This window comes from Sebastes umbrosus, unplaced genomic scaffold, assembly GCF_015220745.1.
Source record: "Sebastes umbrosus isolate fSebUmb1 unplaced genomic scaffold, fSebUmb1.pri S36, whole genome shotgun sequence".
In the NCBI taxonomy this organism is placed as follows: Eukaryota; Metazoa; Chordata; class Actinopteri; order Perciformes; family Sebastidae; genus Sebastes; species Sebastes umbrosus.
In genome coordinates this window covers 221,371-239,299 of record NW_023618441.1, presented here as the reverse complement: position 1 = coordinate 239,299, position 17,929 = coordinate 221,371, and the positions used below count along the sequence as shown (strand labels likewise).

At 43.1% G+C, this 17,929-nt stretch overlaps 1 protein-coding gene across 1 annotated transcript in view; it reads left to right on the top strand.

The window, feature by feature from the left end:
• The first annotated feature begins 7,112 nt into the window (after positions 1–7,112).
• Positions 7,113–17,929, top strand: part of katnb1 (katanin p80 (WD repeat containing) subunit B 1) — a 24,245-nt gene continuing 13,428 nt past the window's right edge. The window contains 7 exon segments of the mRNA XM_037762878.1: positions 7,113–7,267; positions 7,360–7,401; positions 9,968–10,051; positions 14,056–14,171; positions 14,512–14,580; positions 14,695–14,845; positions 14,934–15,124. Coding sequence (XP_037618806.1) covers positions 7,181–7,267; positions 7,360–7,401; positions 9,968–10,051; positions 14,056–14,171; positions 14,512–14,580; positions 14,695–14,845; positions 14,934–15,124 — 740 coding nt within the window. The 5' untranslated portion in view covers positions 7,113–7,180.

The following is a 17,929-nucleotide window of genomic DNA, read 5'->3' as shown; positions in this document are numbered from 1 at the left end:
AGCCACTATCTCCATTATTACAGCCACTATCTCCATTATTACAGCCACTATCTCCATTATTACAGCCACTATCCATTATTACAGCCACTATCTCCATTATTACAGCCACTATCTCCATTATTACAGCCACTATCCATTATTACAGCCACTATCTCCATTATTACAGCCACTATCTCCATTATTACAGCCACTATCTCCATTATTACAGCCACTATCCATTATTACAGCCACTATCTCCATTATTACAGCCACTATCTCCATTACTACAGCCACTATCTCCATTATTACAGCCACTATCTCCATTATTACAGCCACTATCTCCATTATTACAGCCACTATCTCCATTATTACAGCCACTATCTCCATTATTACAGCCACTATCCATTATTACAGCCACTATCCATTATTACAGCCACTAACTCCATTATTACAGCCACTAACTCCATTTATACAGCCACTATCTCCATTATTACAGCCACTATCTCCATTATTACAGCCACTATCTCCATTATTACAGCCACTATCCATTATTACAGCCACTATCTCCATTATTACAGCCACTATCTCCATTACTACAGCCACTATCTCCATTATTACAGCCACTAACTCCATTATTACAGCCACTATCCATTATTACAGCCAATATCTCCATTATTACAGCCACTATCTCCATTATTACAGCCACTATCTCCATTATTACAGCCAATATCTCCATTATTACAGCCAATATCTTCATTATTACAGCCACTATCTCCATTATTACAGCCAATATCTCCATTATTACAGTCACTATCTTCATTATTACAGCCAATATCTCCATTATTACAGCCACTATCTCCATTATTACAGCCACTATCCATTATTACAGCCACTATCTCCATTATTACAGCCACTATCCATTATTACAGCCAATATCTCCATTATTACAGCCACTATCTCCATTATTACCCACTATCTCCATTATTACAGCCACTATCCATTATTACAGCCAATATCTCCATTATTACAGCCAATATCTCCATTATTACAGCCACTATCTCCATTATTGCAGCCACTATCTCCATTATTACAGCCACTATCTCCATTATTACCCACTATCTCCATTATTACAGCCACTATCTCCATTATTACAGCCACTATCCATTATTACAGCCACTATCTCCATTATTACAGCCACTATCTCCATTATTACAGCCACTATCTCCATTATTACAGCCACTATCTCCATTATTACCCACTATCTCCATTATTACAGCCACTATCTCCATTATTACAGCCACTATCCATTATTACAGCCACTATCTCCATTATTACAGCCACTATCTCCATTACTACAGCCACTATCTCCATTATTACAGCCACTATCTCCATTATTACAGCCACTAACTCCATTATTACAGCCACTATCCATTATTACAGCCAATATCTCCATTATTACAGCCACTATCTCCATTATTACAGCCACTATCTCCATTATTACAGCCAATATCTCCATTATTACAGCCAATATCTCCATTATTACAGCCACTATCTCCATTATTACAGCCACTATCTCCATTATTACAGCCACTATCCATTATTACAGCCAATATCTCCATTATTACAGCCAATATCTCCATTATTACAGTCACTATCTCCATTATTACAGCCAATATCTCCATTATTACAGCCAATATCTCCATTATTACAGCCACTATCCATTATTACAGCCAATATCTCCATTATTACAGCCACTATCTCCATTATTACAGCCACTATCTCCATTATTACAGCCACTATCTCCATTATTACAGCCACTATCCATTATTACAGCCACTATCTCCATTATTACAGCCACTATCTCCATTATTACAGCCACTATCCATTATTACAGCCAATATCTCCATTATTACAGCCACTATCTCCATTATTACAGCCACTATCTCCATTATTACAGCCACTATCTCCATTGATTACAGCCAACTAATCTCCATTATTACAGCCACCTATCTCCATTATTACAGCAATTCCATTTGATTACAGCCACTTATCTCCATTATTCACAGCCACTATCCATTAATTACAGCCAATATCGTCCATTAGTACAGTCCACTATCTTCCATTATTACAGCCACTATTCTCCATTATTACAGCCAATTATCTCCATTATTACAGCCACTATCTCCACTTATTACAGCCACTATCTCCATTAGTTACAGCCACTATCTCCATTAGTTTACAGCCACTATCTCCATTAGTACAGCCCCTATCTCCATTATTACAGCCACTATCTCCATTATTACAGCCACTATCTCCATTATTACAGCCACTATCTCCATTATTACAGCCACTATCCATTATTACAGCCACTATCTCCATTATTACAGCCACTATCTCCATTACTACAGCCACTATCTCCATTACTACAGCCACTATCTCCATTATTACAGCCACTATCCATTATTACAGCCACTATCCATTATTACAGCCACTAACTCCATTATTACAGCCAATATCTCCATTATTACAGCCACTATCTCCATTATTACAGCCACTATCTCCATTATTACAGCCAATATCTCCATTATTACAGCCAATATCTCCATTATAACAGCCAATATCTCCATTATTACAGCCAATATCTCCATTATTACAGCCACTATCTCCATTATTACAGCCAATATCTCCATTTATTACAGCCACTATCTCATTATTACAGCCACCATCTCCATTATTACAGCCACTATCTCCATATACAGCACTATCCATTATTACAGCCCACTATCTCCATTATTACAGCCAATAATCTCCATTATTACAGCCACTATCTCCATTATTACAGCAACTATCTCCATTATTACAGCCACTATATCATTATTACAGCCACTATCTCCATTATTACAGCCACTATCTCCATCTATACAGCCACTATCTCCATTATTACAGCCAATATCTCCATTATTACAGCCACTATCTCCATTATTACAGCCACTATCTCCATTATTACAGCCACTATCTCATTACTACAGCCACTATCTCCATTATTACAGCCACTATCTCCATTATTACAGCCACTATATCTCCATTATTACAGCCACTATTCCATTATACAGGCCACTATGCCATTATTACAGCCACTCCTCGCCTTATTACAGCCAACTATCCTCCATTATTACAGCACTTATCTCCATTATTACAGCCAATACTCCATTATTACAGCCAATCTCATATTTACAGCCACTATCTCCATTATTACAGCCATTATCTCCATCCTATACAAGCCACTATCTCCATTATTACAGCCAATATCTTCAGATACAGAACACTTTCCCTTATTACAGCCACTATCTCATTATTACAGCCACTATACTCCATTATTACAGCCACTATCATTATTACAGCCAATATCTCCATTATTACAAGCACTATCTCCATTATTACAGCCACTATTCCATTATTACAGCCACTATCTCCATTATTACAGCACTATCTCCATATTACAGCCACTATCTCATTATTACAGCCACTATCTCCATTATTACAGCCACTTCCTCCACATATTACAGCCACTATCCCATTATTACAGCCAATATCTCCATTATTACAGCCACTATCTCCATTATTACAGCCACTATCCATTATTACAGCCACTATCTCCATTATTACAGCCACTATCTCCATTATTACAGCCACTATCTCCATTATTACAGCCACTATCTCCATTATTACAGCCACTATCTCCATTATTACAGCCACTCTCCATTATTACAGCCACTATCTCCATTATTACAGCCACTATCTCCATTATTACAGCCAATATCTCCATTATTACAGCCAATATCTTCATTATTACAGCCACTATCTCCATTATTACAGCCAATATCTCCATTATTACAGTCACTATCTTCATTATTACAGCCAATATCTCCATTATTACAGCCACTATCTCCATTATTACAGCCACTATCCATTATTACAGCCACTATCTCCATTATTACAGCCACTATCCATTATTACAGCCAATATCTCCATTATTACAGCCACTATCTCCATTATTACCCACTATCTCCATTATTACAGCCACTATCCATTATTACAGCCAATATCTCCATTATTACAGCCAATATCTCCATTATTACAGCCACTATCTCCATTATTACAGCCACTATCTCCATTATTACAGCCACTATCTCCATTATTACCCACTATCTCCATTATTACAGCCACTATCTCCATTATTACAGCCACTATCCATTATTACAGCCACTATCTCCATTATTACAGCCACTATCTCCATTATTACAGCCACTATCTCCATTATTACAGCCACTATCTCCATTATTACCCACTATCTCCATTATTACAGCCACTATCTCCATTATTACAGCCACTATCCATTATTACAGCCACTATCTCCATTATTACAGCCACTATCTCCATTACTACAGCCACTATCTCCATTATTACAGCCACTATCTCCATTATTACAGCCACTAACTCCATTATTACAGCCACTATCCATTATTACAGCCAATATCTCCATTATTACAGGCCACTAATCCTCCATTATTACAGACCAATATCTCCATTATTACAGCCAACTATTTCCATTATTACAGCCACTATCTCCATTATTACAGCCACTATCTCCATTATTACAGCCACTATCTCCATTATTACAGCCACTATCTCCATTATTACAGCCAATATCTCCATTATTACAGCCACTATCTCCATTATTACAGCCACTATCTCCATTATTACAGCCCATATCTCCATTATTACAGCCACTATCCATTATTACAGCCACTATCTCCATTATTACAGCCACTATCTCCATTATTACAGCCACTATCCATTATTACAGCCAATATCTCCATTATTACAGCCACTATCTCCATTATTACAGCCACTATCTCCATTATTACAGCCACTATCCATTATTACAGCCAATATCTCCATTATTACAGCCACTATCTCCATTATTACAGCCACTATCTCCATTATTACAGCCACTATCTCCATTATTACAGCCACTATCTCCATTATTACAGCCACTATCTCCATTATTACAGCCACTATCTCCATTATTACAGCCACTATCCATTATTACAGCCACTATCTCCATTATTACAGCCACTATCTCCATTATTACAGCCACTATCTCCATTACTACAGCCACTATCTCCATTATTACAGCCACTATCTCCATTATTACAGCCACTATCCATTATTACAGCCACTATCTCCATTATTACAGCCACTGTCTCCATTATTACAGCCACTATCCATTATTACAGCCAATATCTCCATTATTACAGCCACTATCTCCATTATTACAGCCACTATCCATTATTACAGCCACTATCTCCATTATTACAGCCACTTTCTCCATTATTACAGCCACTATCTCCATTACTACAGCCACTATCTCCATTACTACAGCCACTATCTCCATTATTACAGCCACTATCTCCATTATTACAGCCACTATCTCCATTATTACAGCCACTATCCATTATTACAGCCACTATCCATTATTACAGCCACTAACTCCATTATTACAGCCACTAACTCCATTATTACAGCCACTAACTCCATTATTACAGCCACTAACTCCATTATTACAGCCACTATCCATTATTACAGCCACTATCTCCATTATTACAGCCACTATCCATTATTACAGCCACTATCTCCATTATTACAGCCACTATCCATTATTACAGCTACTATCTCCATTATTACAACCACTATCTCCATTACTACAGCCACTATCTCCATTATTACAGCCACTATCTCCATTATTACAGCCACTATCTCCATTATTACAGCCACTATCCATTATTACAGCCAATATCTCCATTATTACAGCCACTATCTCCATTATTACAGCCACTATCTCCATTATTACAGCAAATATCTCCATTATTACAGCAAATATCTCCATTATTACAGCCAATATCTCCATTATTACAGCCAATATCTCCATTATTACAGCCAATATCTCCATTATTACAGCCACTATCCATTATTACAGCCAATATCTTCATTATTACAGCCACTATCTCCATTATTACAGCCACTATCCATTATTACAGCCACTATCCATTATTACAGCCAATATCTCCATTATTACAGCCACTATCTCCATTATTGCAGCCACTATCTCCATTATTACAGCCACTATCTCCATTATTACAGCCACTATCCATTATTACAGCCACTATCTCCATTATTACAGCCAATATCTCCATTATTACAGCCACTATCTCCATTATTACAGCCAATATCTCCATTATTACAGCCACTATCCATTATTACAGCCAATATCTCCATTATTACAGCCACTATCTCCATTATTACAGCCACTATCTCCATTATTACAGCCACTATCTCCATTATTACAGCCACTATCCATTATTACAGCCAATATCTCCATTATTACAGTCACTAACTCCATTATTACAGCCACTATCTCCATTATTACAGCCACTATGTCCATTATTACAGCCACTATCTCCATTATTACAGCCAATATCTCCATTATTACAGCCACTATCTCCATTATTACAGCTACTATCTCCATTATTACAGCCAATATCTCCATTATTACAGCTAATATCTCCATTATTACAGCCACTATCTCCATTATTACAGCCAACATCTCCATTATTACAGCCACTATCTCCATTATTACAGTCAATATCTCCATTATTACAGCTAATATCCCCATTATTACAGCCAATATCTCCATTATTACAGCCACTATCTCCATTATTACAGCCACTATCTCCATTGTTACAGCCAATATCTCCATTATTACAGCTAATATCTCCATTATTACAGTCAATATCTCCATTATTACAGCTAATATCCCCATTATTACAGCCAATATCTCCATTATTACAGCCACTATCTCCATTATTACAGCCACTATCTCCATTATTACAGCCAATATCTCCATTATTACAGCTAATATCTCCATTATTACAGCCACTATCTCCATTATTGCAGCCGCATACAGCTAGCAGGAAGCTGGCAGATCCAGATATGTCCTTTGAGTAAGGGTTCAAGCCTGAAGCGTCCTGGTTGCATCTACAGTCTCCTCTGTTATAACACCAGACAGCTCTCTGATCTCTGATCCTCATCAGTCCCGTCACTCTGCTGCTTCCTGTCTCATCCAGTTTTAAGGACTCTGATGGGACACAAATCCAACATCACCAGTCTGGGCTTCCATCCGTCTGGAGACTTCCTGGCCTCCAGCTCCATGGACACCAACATCAAGGTAGGACTCTGTCTCTGTGTGTGTGAGAGCTTATATAGAATTATAATGTGTATTAATGACATGTGTCTTCTGATCTGTCCTCTCTCTGTCAGCTGTGGGACGTGCGGAGGAAAGGATACGTCTTCAGGTACAAGGTGAGGACTACAGTGTGTGTGTTTGTGGACTAAATACATTACTGTAAAAGCACATTTTAAAACATATATTTGTGGGCTCAGTTTTAGAGCTAGCGTGAAGATCCTGGTATCATATATCTATATATATATCTATATAGATATATACAGATGTAGGCAAAATTGTTGGTACTCTTCCGTTAAAGAAAGAAAAACCCACAAAAGTCACTGAAATAACTTGAAACTGACAAAAGTAATAATAAATAAAAATGTACTGAAAATGAACTAATGAAAATGAGATATTGCTTTTGAATTTTGGTTCAACAGAATCATTTTAAAAAACAAACTAATGAAACTGGCCTGGACAAAAATGATGGTACTCTTAACTTAATATTTTGTTGCACAACCTTTTGAGGCAATCACTGCAATCAAGTGATTTCTGTAACTCTCAATGAGACTTCTGCACCTGTCCACAGGTATGTTGGCCCACTCCTCGTGAGCAAACTGCTCTAGCTGTCTCAGGTTTGAAGGGTGCCTTCTCCAGATTGCATGTTTCAGCTCCTTCCACAGATGTTCAATAGGATTTAGATCAGGGCTCATAGAAGGCCACTTCAGAATAGTCCAATGTTTAGTTCTTAGCCATTCTTGGGTGTTTTTAGCTGTGTTTTGGGTCATTATCCTGTTGGAGGACCCATGACCTGCAACTGAGACCAAGCTTTCTGACACTGGGCAGCACATTTCGCTCCAGAATGCCTTGATAGTCTTGAGATTTCATTGCACCCTGCACAGATTCAAGACACCCTGTGCCAGATGCAACAAAGCAGCCCCAGAACATAACCGAGCCTCCTCCATGTTTCACATTAGGTACAGTGTTCTTTTCTTTGGATGCTTCATCTCTTCGTCTGTGAACATAGAGCTGATGTGACTTGCCAAAAAGCTCCAGTTTTGTCTCATCTGTCCAAAGGACATTCTCCCAGAAGCTTTGTGGCTTGTCAATATGCATTTTGGAAAATTCCAGTCTCGCTTTTTTTATGATTTGGTGTCCTCCTCGGTCGTCTTCCATTAAGTCCACTTTGGCTCAAACAGTGACGGATGGTGCGATCTGACACTGATGTACCTTGACCTTGGAGTTCACCTCTAATCTCTTTGGAAGTTGTTCTGGGCTCTTTGGTTACCATTCGTATTATCCGTCTCTTCAATATGTCATCAATGTTCCCCTTGCGGCCACGTCCAGGGAGGTTGGCTACAGTCCCATGGACCTTAAACTTCTGAATAATATGTGCAGCTGTAGTCACAGGAACATCAAGCTGCTTGGAGATGGTCTTATAGCCTTTACCTTTAACATGAAGGTCTATAATGTTCTTTCTGATCTCCTGAGACAACTCTCTCCTTAGCTTTCTGTGGTCCATGTTCAGTGTGGTACACACCATGACACCAAACAGCACAGTGACTACTTTTCACCCTTTAAATAGGCAGACTGACTGATTACAAGTTTGAAGATACCTGTGATGCTATTTACAGGACACACCTTAGTTTAATATGTCCCTATGGTCACATTATTTTACATCTTTTCTAGGGGTACCATCATTTTTGTCCAGGCCAGTTTCATTAGTTTGTTTTTTAAAATGATTCTGTTGAACCATAATTCAAAAGCAACAGCTGATTTTCATTAGTTCATTTTCAGTAACATTTTATTTATTATTACTTTTGTCAGTTTCAAGTTATTTCAGTGACCATTGTGGGGTTTTCTTTCTTTAACGGAAGAGTACCAACAATTTTGCCTACGTCTGTATATAGATATATCTATCTATCTATCTATCTATCTATATATCTATATAGATCTATATAAATATAGATCTATATAGATCTGTCTGTCTGTCTGTCTGTCTATATCTATATATAGATACTGGTATCATAGTAAACTGTAGAACCTGATGAATCCATCGGTACCAACCATGTCAGACTAGCTGGTCATGAAGAGGTTAAATAACACTCCAAACTGTCATGTCCATGTTCAAAGAGGTCCCTTGACCTCTGACCTCCAGATCAGTGAATGTAAATGGGTTCTCTGGGTACCCACGAGTCTCCCCTTTACAGACATGCCCACTTTATGATAATCACATGCAGTTTGGGGCAAGTCATAGTCAAGTCAGCACACTGACACACTGACAGCTGTTGTTGCCTGTTGGGCTGCAGTTTGCCATGTTATGATTGGAGCATATTGTTTTATGTCAAATGCAGTACCTGTGAGGGTTTCTGGATCAATATCTGTCATTGATCTGTGTTGTTCATTGATTTATAATAATAAATATATACATACATTTACATAAAGCAGCATATTAGTCCACTCCCATGTTGATAAGAGGATTAAATACTGGACTGATCTCCTTTAAGGTTCATTTAGAATAGATAAAACGTGTGGGATTAAATGTTTGAATGTGTTGACAGCCCTAAAATGTATATTTTAAAGTGCATTTCCTATTTTTCTCCACCCGTTTGGAAGAAGCTCTGTGTGATAGAGGAACCTCTGGTCTCCTGGAGGATCATGGTGGTGTAGCTGGTGACAGATGAAGTTGTGTTTGTGTTGCAGGGTCACACTCAGGCCGTGAGGAGTCTGGCCTTCAGTCCAGACGGGAAGTGGTTGGCTTCAGCCAGCGACGACTCCACCGTCAAGGTACAGGCTGATGTTCCAGCTGCAGGTCAACAGCTGTCTAGTAGTCATCCATTCACCTTCAGTATGGGTCAGGACTTCTTCCATATACAGACGTGGACAAAATTGTTGGTACCCTTCCGTTAAAGAAAGAAAACCCCACAATGGTCACTGAAATAACTTGAAACTGACAAAAGTAATAATAAATAAAAATTTACTGTAAATGAACTAATGAAAATCAGATATTGTTTTTGAATTATGGTTCAACAGAATCATTTTAAAAAACAAACTAATGAAACTGACCTGGACAAAAATGATGGTACCCCTAGAAAAGATGTAAAATAATGTGACCATAGGGACATGTTAAACTAAGGTGTGTCCTGTAAATAGCATCACAGGTATCTTCAAACTTGTAATCAGTCAGTCTGCCTATTTAAAGGGTGAAAAGTAGTCACTGTGCTGTTTGGTGTCATGGTGTGTACCACACTGAACATGGACCACAGAAAGCTAAGGAGAGAGTTGTCTCAGGAGATCAGAAAGAACATTATAGACCTTCATGTTAAAGGTAAAGGCTATAAGACCATCTCCAAGCAGCTTGATGTTCCTGTGACTACAGCTGCACATATTATTCAGAAGTTTAAGGTCCATGGGACTGTAGCCAACCTCCCTGGACGTGGCCACAAGAGGAAAATTGATGACATATTGAAGAGACGGATAATACGAATGGTAACCAAAGAGCCCAGAACAACTTCCAAAGATATTAGAGGTGAACTCCAAGGTCAAGGTACATCAGTGTCAGATCGCACCATCCGTCACTGTTTGAGCCAAAGTGGACTTAATGAAAGACAACCGAGGAGGACACCAAATCATAAAAAAAACAGACTGGAATTTTCCAAAATGCATATTGACAAGCCACAAAGCTTCTGGGAGAATGTCCTTTGGACAGATGAGACAAAACTGGAGCTTTTTGGCAAGTCACATCAGCTCTATGTTCACAGACGAAGAGATGAAGCATCCAAAGAAAAGAACACTGTACCTACAGTGAAACATGGAGGAGGCTCGGTTATGTTATGGGGCTGCTTTGCTGCATCTGGCACAGGGTGTCTTGAATCTGTGCAGGGTGCAATGAAATCTCAAGACTATCAAGGCATTCTGGAGCGAAATGTGCTGCCCAGTGTCAGAAAGCTTGGTCTCAGTTGCAGGTCATGGGTCCTCCAACAGGATAATGACCCAAAACACAGCTAAAAACACCCAAGAATGGCTAAGAACTAAACATTGGACTGTTCTGAAGTGGCCTTCTATGAGCCCTGATCTAAATCCTATTGAACATCTGTGGAAGGAGCTGAAACATGCAGTCTGGAGAAGGCACCCTTCAAACCTGAGACAGCTGGAGCAGTTTGCTCACGAGGAGTGGGCCAACATACCTGTGGACAGGTGCAGAAGTCTCATTGAGAGTTACAGAAATCACTTGATTGCAGTGATTGCCTCAAAAGGTTGTGCAACTAAATATTAAGTTAAGGGTACCATCATTTTTGTCAAGGCCAGTTTCATTAGTTTGTTTTTTAAATGATTCTGTTGAACCAAAATTCAAAAACAATGTCTCATTTTCATTAGTTCATTTTCAGTACATTTTTATTTATAATTACTTTTGTCAGTTTCAAGTTATTTCAGTGACCATTGTGGGTTTTTTCTTTCTTTAACGGAAGGGTACCAACAATTTTGTCCACGTCTGTATCTGCTTCATCTGAGTCTATGTGGAGGTAGAAGGAAGTTACCGCTTTTATTGTGGTAGTCTGAGTAACGTGACGTCATATCTTTTATTGTGGTAGTCTGAGTAACGTGACGTCATATCTTTTATTGTGGTAGTCTGAGTAACGTGACGTCATATCTTTTATTGTGGTAGTCTGAGTAACGTGACTACATATCTTTTATTGTGGTAGTCTGAGTGACGTGACGTCATATCTTTTATTGTGGTAGTCTGAGTAACGTGACGTCATATCTTTTATTGTGGTAGTCTGAGTAACGTGACGTCATATCTTTTATTGTGGTAGTCTGAGTAACGTGACGTCACATCTTTTATTGTGGTAGTCTGAGTGACGTGACGTCATATCTTTTATTGTGGTAGTCTGAGTGACGTGACGTCACATCTTTTATTGTGGTAGTCTGAGTAACGTGACGTCACATCTTTTATTGTGGTAGTCTGAGTAAGGTGACGTCATATCTTTTATTGTGGTAGTCTGAGTAAGGTGACGTCACATCTTTTATTGTGGTAGTCTGAGTAACGTGACGTCATATCTTTTATTGTGGTAGTCTGAGTAACGTGACGTCATATCTTTTATTGTGGTAGTCTGAGTAACGTGACGTCATATCTTTTATTGTGGTAGTCTGAGTAACGTGACGTCACATCTTTTATTGTGGTAGTCTGAGTAACGTGACGTCACATCTTTTATTGTGGTAATCTGAGTAACGTGACGTCACGTCTTTTATTGTGGTAGTCTGAGTAACGTGACGTCATATCTTTTATTGTGGTAGTCTGAGTAAGGTGACGTCATATCTTTTATTGTGGTAGTCTGAGTAACGTGACGTCATATCTTTTATTGTGGTAGTCTGAGTAACGTGACGTCACATCTTTTATTGTGGTAGTCTGAGTAACGTGACGTCACATCTTTTATTGTGGTAATCTGAGTAACGTGACGTCACGTCTTTTATTGTGGTAGTCTGAGTAACGTGACGTCACATCTTTTATTGTGGTAATCTGAGTAACGTGACGTCATGTCTTTTATTGTGGTAGTCTGAGTAACGTGACGTCACGTCTTTTATTGTGGTAATCTGAGTAACGTGACGTCACGTCTTTTATTGTGGTAGTCTGAGTAACGTGACGTCATGTCTTTTATTGTGGTAATCTGAGTAACGTGACGTCATATCTTTTATTGTGGTAGTCTGAGTAACGTGACGTCATGTCTTTTATTGTGGTAGTCTGAGTAACGTGACGTCATGTCTTTTATTGTGGTAGTCTGAGTAACGTGACGTCACATCTTTTATTATGGTAGTCTGAGTAACGTGACGTCACATCTTTTATTGTGGTAGTCTGAGTAACGTGACGTCATGTCTTTTATTGTGGTAGTCTGAGTAACGTGACGTCACATCTTTTATTGTGGTAGTCTGAGTAACGTGACGTCATATCTTTTATTGTGGTAATCTGAGTAACGTGACGTCATATCCGTTCCGTATCCGTCAACCAAAACAAAGCTCAGAGAGTGTAAAACGTTGGAGGGTCGTCGTGGATACGACCTGCACCCTCCCATGTTAAATCCAGCATCCAGTAAAGGATGGGATTCATGGATTCATTGAGAGAGTTTACAAAGTAAAGGTTGACCTGGCGGTCTCAGGTCAGGTGATTGGGTTTGATTGACAGCTCTCAGAGGAACCGTACCAACCAGGCTAACGGACCTCAGCTGGTTCTGACCCCAACAGGTAGATCACATTTCATCACTTCCTGATTTCAACTAAATTGATTTTATAGACTAAATGTTTGTACGGCTGCTGGTTCAGACAACGGTTAAAGGATCAGCTCCTCCAGATCCATCTCATCTGGGTCTTCACTCTCCACAGTGTACTAGTCTCTACCAGTACTATTACTACTACTACCAGTAGAGACTAGTGTCTACTAGTAGTAGTAGTACTAGTGTCTACTAGTAGTAGTAGTACTAGTAGACACTAGTAGTAGTTCACACTGGACTTTATTCTGACTCCATGATGTGTATTAATCCACCGCTGAAAATAGTCCCATCACAGTCTCTGTTTCCTCCTGTTGGTCTGACGTTGTCTCCTGTCTCCTGTCTCCTGTCCCCTGTCCCCTGTCTCCTGTCTCCTGTCTCCTGTCCCCTGTCCCCTGTCTCCCTGTCTCCCGTCTCCCGTCTCCCGTCTCCCGTCTCCCGTCTCCCGTCTCCCGTCTCCCGTCCCCCGTCCCCCGTCTCCCGTCTCCCGTCCCCCGTCCCCTGTCCCCTGTCTCCTGTGGTCCCTGTCAGCTGTGGGACCTGATTCAGGGGAAGACCATCACAGAGTTTAAATGTCACACTGCAGCCGTCAACATCATCCAGTTCCACCCCAACGAGTATCTGCTGGCATCAGGCAGCTCCGACAGGTACCCACTCCTCCGACTCTGACTCCTCCTCTTACTCCTCCTCCTCCTCCTCCTGCTCTTCCTCCTTCTCCTCCTCCTCCTCTTCTTCCTCCTCCTCCTCCTCTTCTTCCTCCTCCTCCTCCTCCTCCTGCTCCTCCTCCTTCTCCTCCTCCTCCTCTTCTTCCTCCTCCTCCTCCTCTTCTTCCTCCTCCTCCTCCTCCTCCTCCTCTTCCTCCTCCTCCTCCTCCTCTTCTTCCTCCTCCTTCTCCTCCTCCTCCTCCTCCTCCTCCTCCTCCTCCTATAATAGAATAAATATATAGATCAGATGATATAACTATTGATGTGTGTGTGTCGTGTTCAGGACCATCAAGCTGTGGGATCTGGAGAAGTTCTCCATGATCGGCTCGTTGGAGGACACCAGTCCAGTCAGGTGAGTCTTCTCTCTGTAGACTGAAGCAGGTTGGACACCGCGCTGCAGGAACGTGACCTCTGACCTCTGACCCCTGACCTCCTGATCTCTGACCCCTGACTCCCGTGGGTTCAGGTCTGTGTTTTTCAGCTCTGACGGCAGCTGTCTGTACAGCGGGGCTTCAGACTCTCTGAGGGTCTTCGGCTGGGAGCCCGACCGCTGCTTCGACACGGTGCAGGTGGGCTGGGGGAGAGTCTCCGACCTGGCCGTCTGCAACCAGCAGCTGGTGGGGAGCTGTTATTAATAACTATAACAATAATAATAATAATACTAGTAATAACACTCTAACCTCTCTGCTCTGCTCTGGCCGTCAGATCGGCGTGTCCCACCAGCTGTCCAGCGTGTCCTCCTACGTGGTAGACCTGAAGCGGGTGAAGAAGAGCGGCGGCTCTTTGATCCAGGGGATTATCCAGGACAACCAGCCGCTCACAGAGCCCAAGGATCCTAAAGGAGCTGCGCTGCGCAGGAACTACGAGAGACCCACGACCACCTGCAGCTCCCAGAGGTACCTCAGCAGAACCACAGCAGAACCACACTACCACCTGTACAGCCTGAACACCGTCACACCGTCAAACCGTCACACCGTCACACAGTCACACCGTCACACGGTCACACCGTCACACAGTCACACAGTCAAACCGTCACACCGTCACACGGTCACACGGTCACACGGTCACACCGTCACACAGTCACACCGTCACACCGTCACACAGTCACACCGTCACACCGTCACACAGTCAAACCGTCACACAGTCAAACCGTCACACCGTCACACGGTCACACGGTCACACGGTCACACAGTCAAACCGTCACACGGTCACACCGTCACACGGTCACACCGTCACACGTCACACAGTCAAACCGTCACACAGTCAAACCGTCACACGGTCACACAGTCACACCGTCACACGTCACACCGTCACACCGTCACACGTCACACCGTCACACGGTCACACAGTCACACAGCCACGCCGTCACGCAGCCACGCCGTCACACCGTCACCCAGTCAAACCGTCACACGTCACACAGTCAAACCGTCACACCGTCACACGTCACACAGTCACACCGTCACACACCGTCACACAGTCAAACCGTCACACGGTCACACGTCACACGGTCACACCGTCACACCGTCACACGGTCACGCAGTCACACAGCCACGCCGTCACACCGTCACACAGTCACACCGTCACACGTCACACCGTCACACGGCCACACGGTCACGCAGTCACACAGCCACGCCGTCACGCAGCCACGCTGTCACACCGTCACCCAGTCAAACCGTCACACGTCACACAGTCAAACCGTCACACAGTCACACCGTCACACGTCACACAGTCACACCGTCACACACTGTCACACAGTCAAACCGTCACACGGTCACACGTCACACGGTCACACAGTCACACCGTCACACCGTCACACAGCCACGCAGCCACGCCGTCACACCGTCACACAGTCAAACCGTCACACGTCACACAGTCAAACCGTCACACGTCACGCCGTCACACGGTCACACAGTCACACCGTCACACTGCCACGCCGTCACACATTCACACAGTCAAACCGTCACACGTCACACGGTCACACAGTCACACCGTCACACTGCCACGCCGTCACACATTCACACAGTCAAACCGTCACGCCGTCACACGGTCAAACCGTCACACGTCACACAGTCAAACCATCACACAGTCACACCGTCACGCCGTCACACGGTCACACAGTCACACCGTCACACTGCCACGCCGTCACACATTCACACAGTCAAACCGTCACACGTCACGCCGTCACACGGTCACACCGTCACACAGTCAAACCGTCACAGAGTCACACCGTCACACAGTCACACAGTCAAACCGTCACACGTCAAACCGTCACACGGTCACACCGTCACACCGCCACGCCGTCACACGTTACACAGTCCCACAGTCACACAGTCACACAGCCACACCGTCACGCAGTCACACAGTCACACGTCACACAGTCACACGGTCACACAGTCACACCGTCACACAACCATGCCGTCAGACGTTAGACGTCACACCGTCACACAGCCACGCCGTCACACCGTCACACAGTCACACAGTCATACAGTCACACCGTCACACAGCCACACCGTCACACAGTCACACCGTCAAACTGTCACACGGTCACACAGTCACACCGTCACACGTCACGCTGTCACACAGTCATACAGTCACACGGTCACATAACCATGCCGTCACACGTCACACGGTCACACAGCCACACTGTCACGCCGTCACACAGTCACACAGTCACACAGTCACACAGCCACACAGTCACACCGTCAAACTGTCACACGGTCACACAGTCACACCGTCACACAGCCACGCTGTCATGCAGTCACACAGTCAAACCGTCACACCGTCACACGGTCACACGGTCACACAGTCACACCGTCACACAGCCACGCCGTCACACCGTCACGCAGTCACACCGTCACACGGTCACACAGTCACACAGTCACACCGTCACACGGTCACACAGTCACACAATCACACCGTCACACGGTCACACAGTCACACAGTCACACAGTCACACAGTCACACTGTCACACAGCCACAGTCACACGGTCACACAGTCACACAGTCACACCGTCACACCGTCACACAGCCACAGTCACACGGTCACACCGTCACACAGCCACAGTCACACGGCCACACAGCCACACAGTCACGCAACCACGCAGTCACGCCGTCACACCGTCACCCAGTCAAACCGTCACACGTCACACAGTCACACAGTCACACCGTCACACGGTCACACAGTCACACAGTCACACAGTCACACCGTCACCCAGTCAAACCGTCACACAGTCACACAGTCAAACCGTCACCCAGTCAAACCGTCACACGTCACACAGTCACACAGTCACACAGTCAAACCGTCACACGTCACACAGTCACACAGTCACACAGTCACACAGTCAAACCGTCACCCAGTCAAACCGTCACACGTCACACAGTCACACCGTCACCCAGTCAAACCGTCACACAGTCACACCGTCACACCGTCACACAGCCACGGCCACACTGTCACACAGTCACACAACCACGCAGTCACGCCGTCACACAGTCACACCATCACACCGTCACCCAGTCAAACCGTCACACGTCACACAGTCACACAGTCAAACCGTCACGCCGTCACACAGCCACACTGTCACGCCGTCACACATTCACACAGTCAAACCGTCACACGTCACGCCGTCACACGGTCACACCGTCACACAGTCACGCGGTCACACAGTCAAACCGTCACACCGTCACACGGTCACACAGTCACA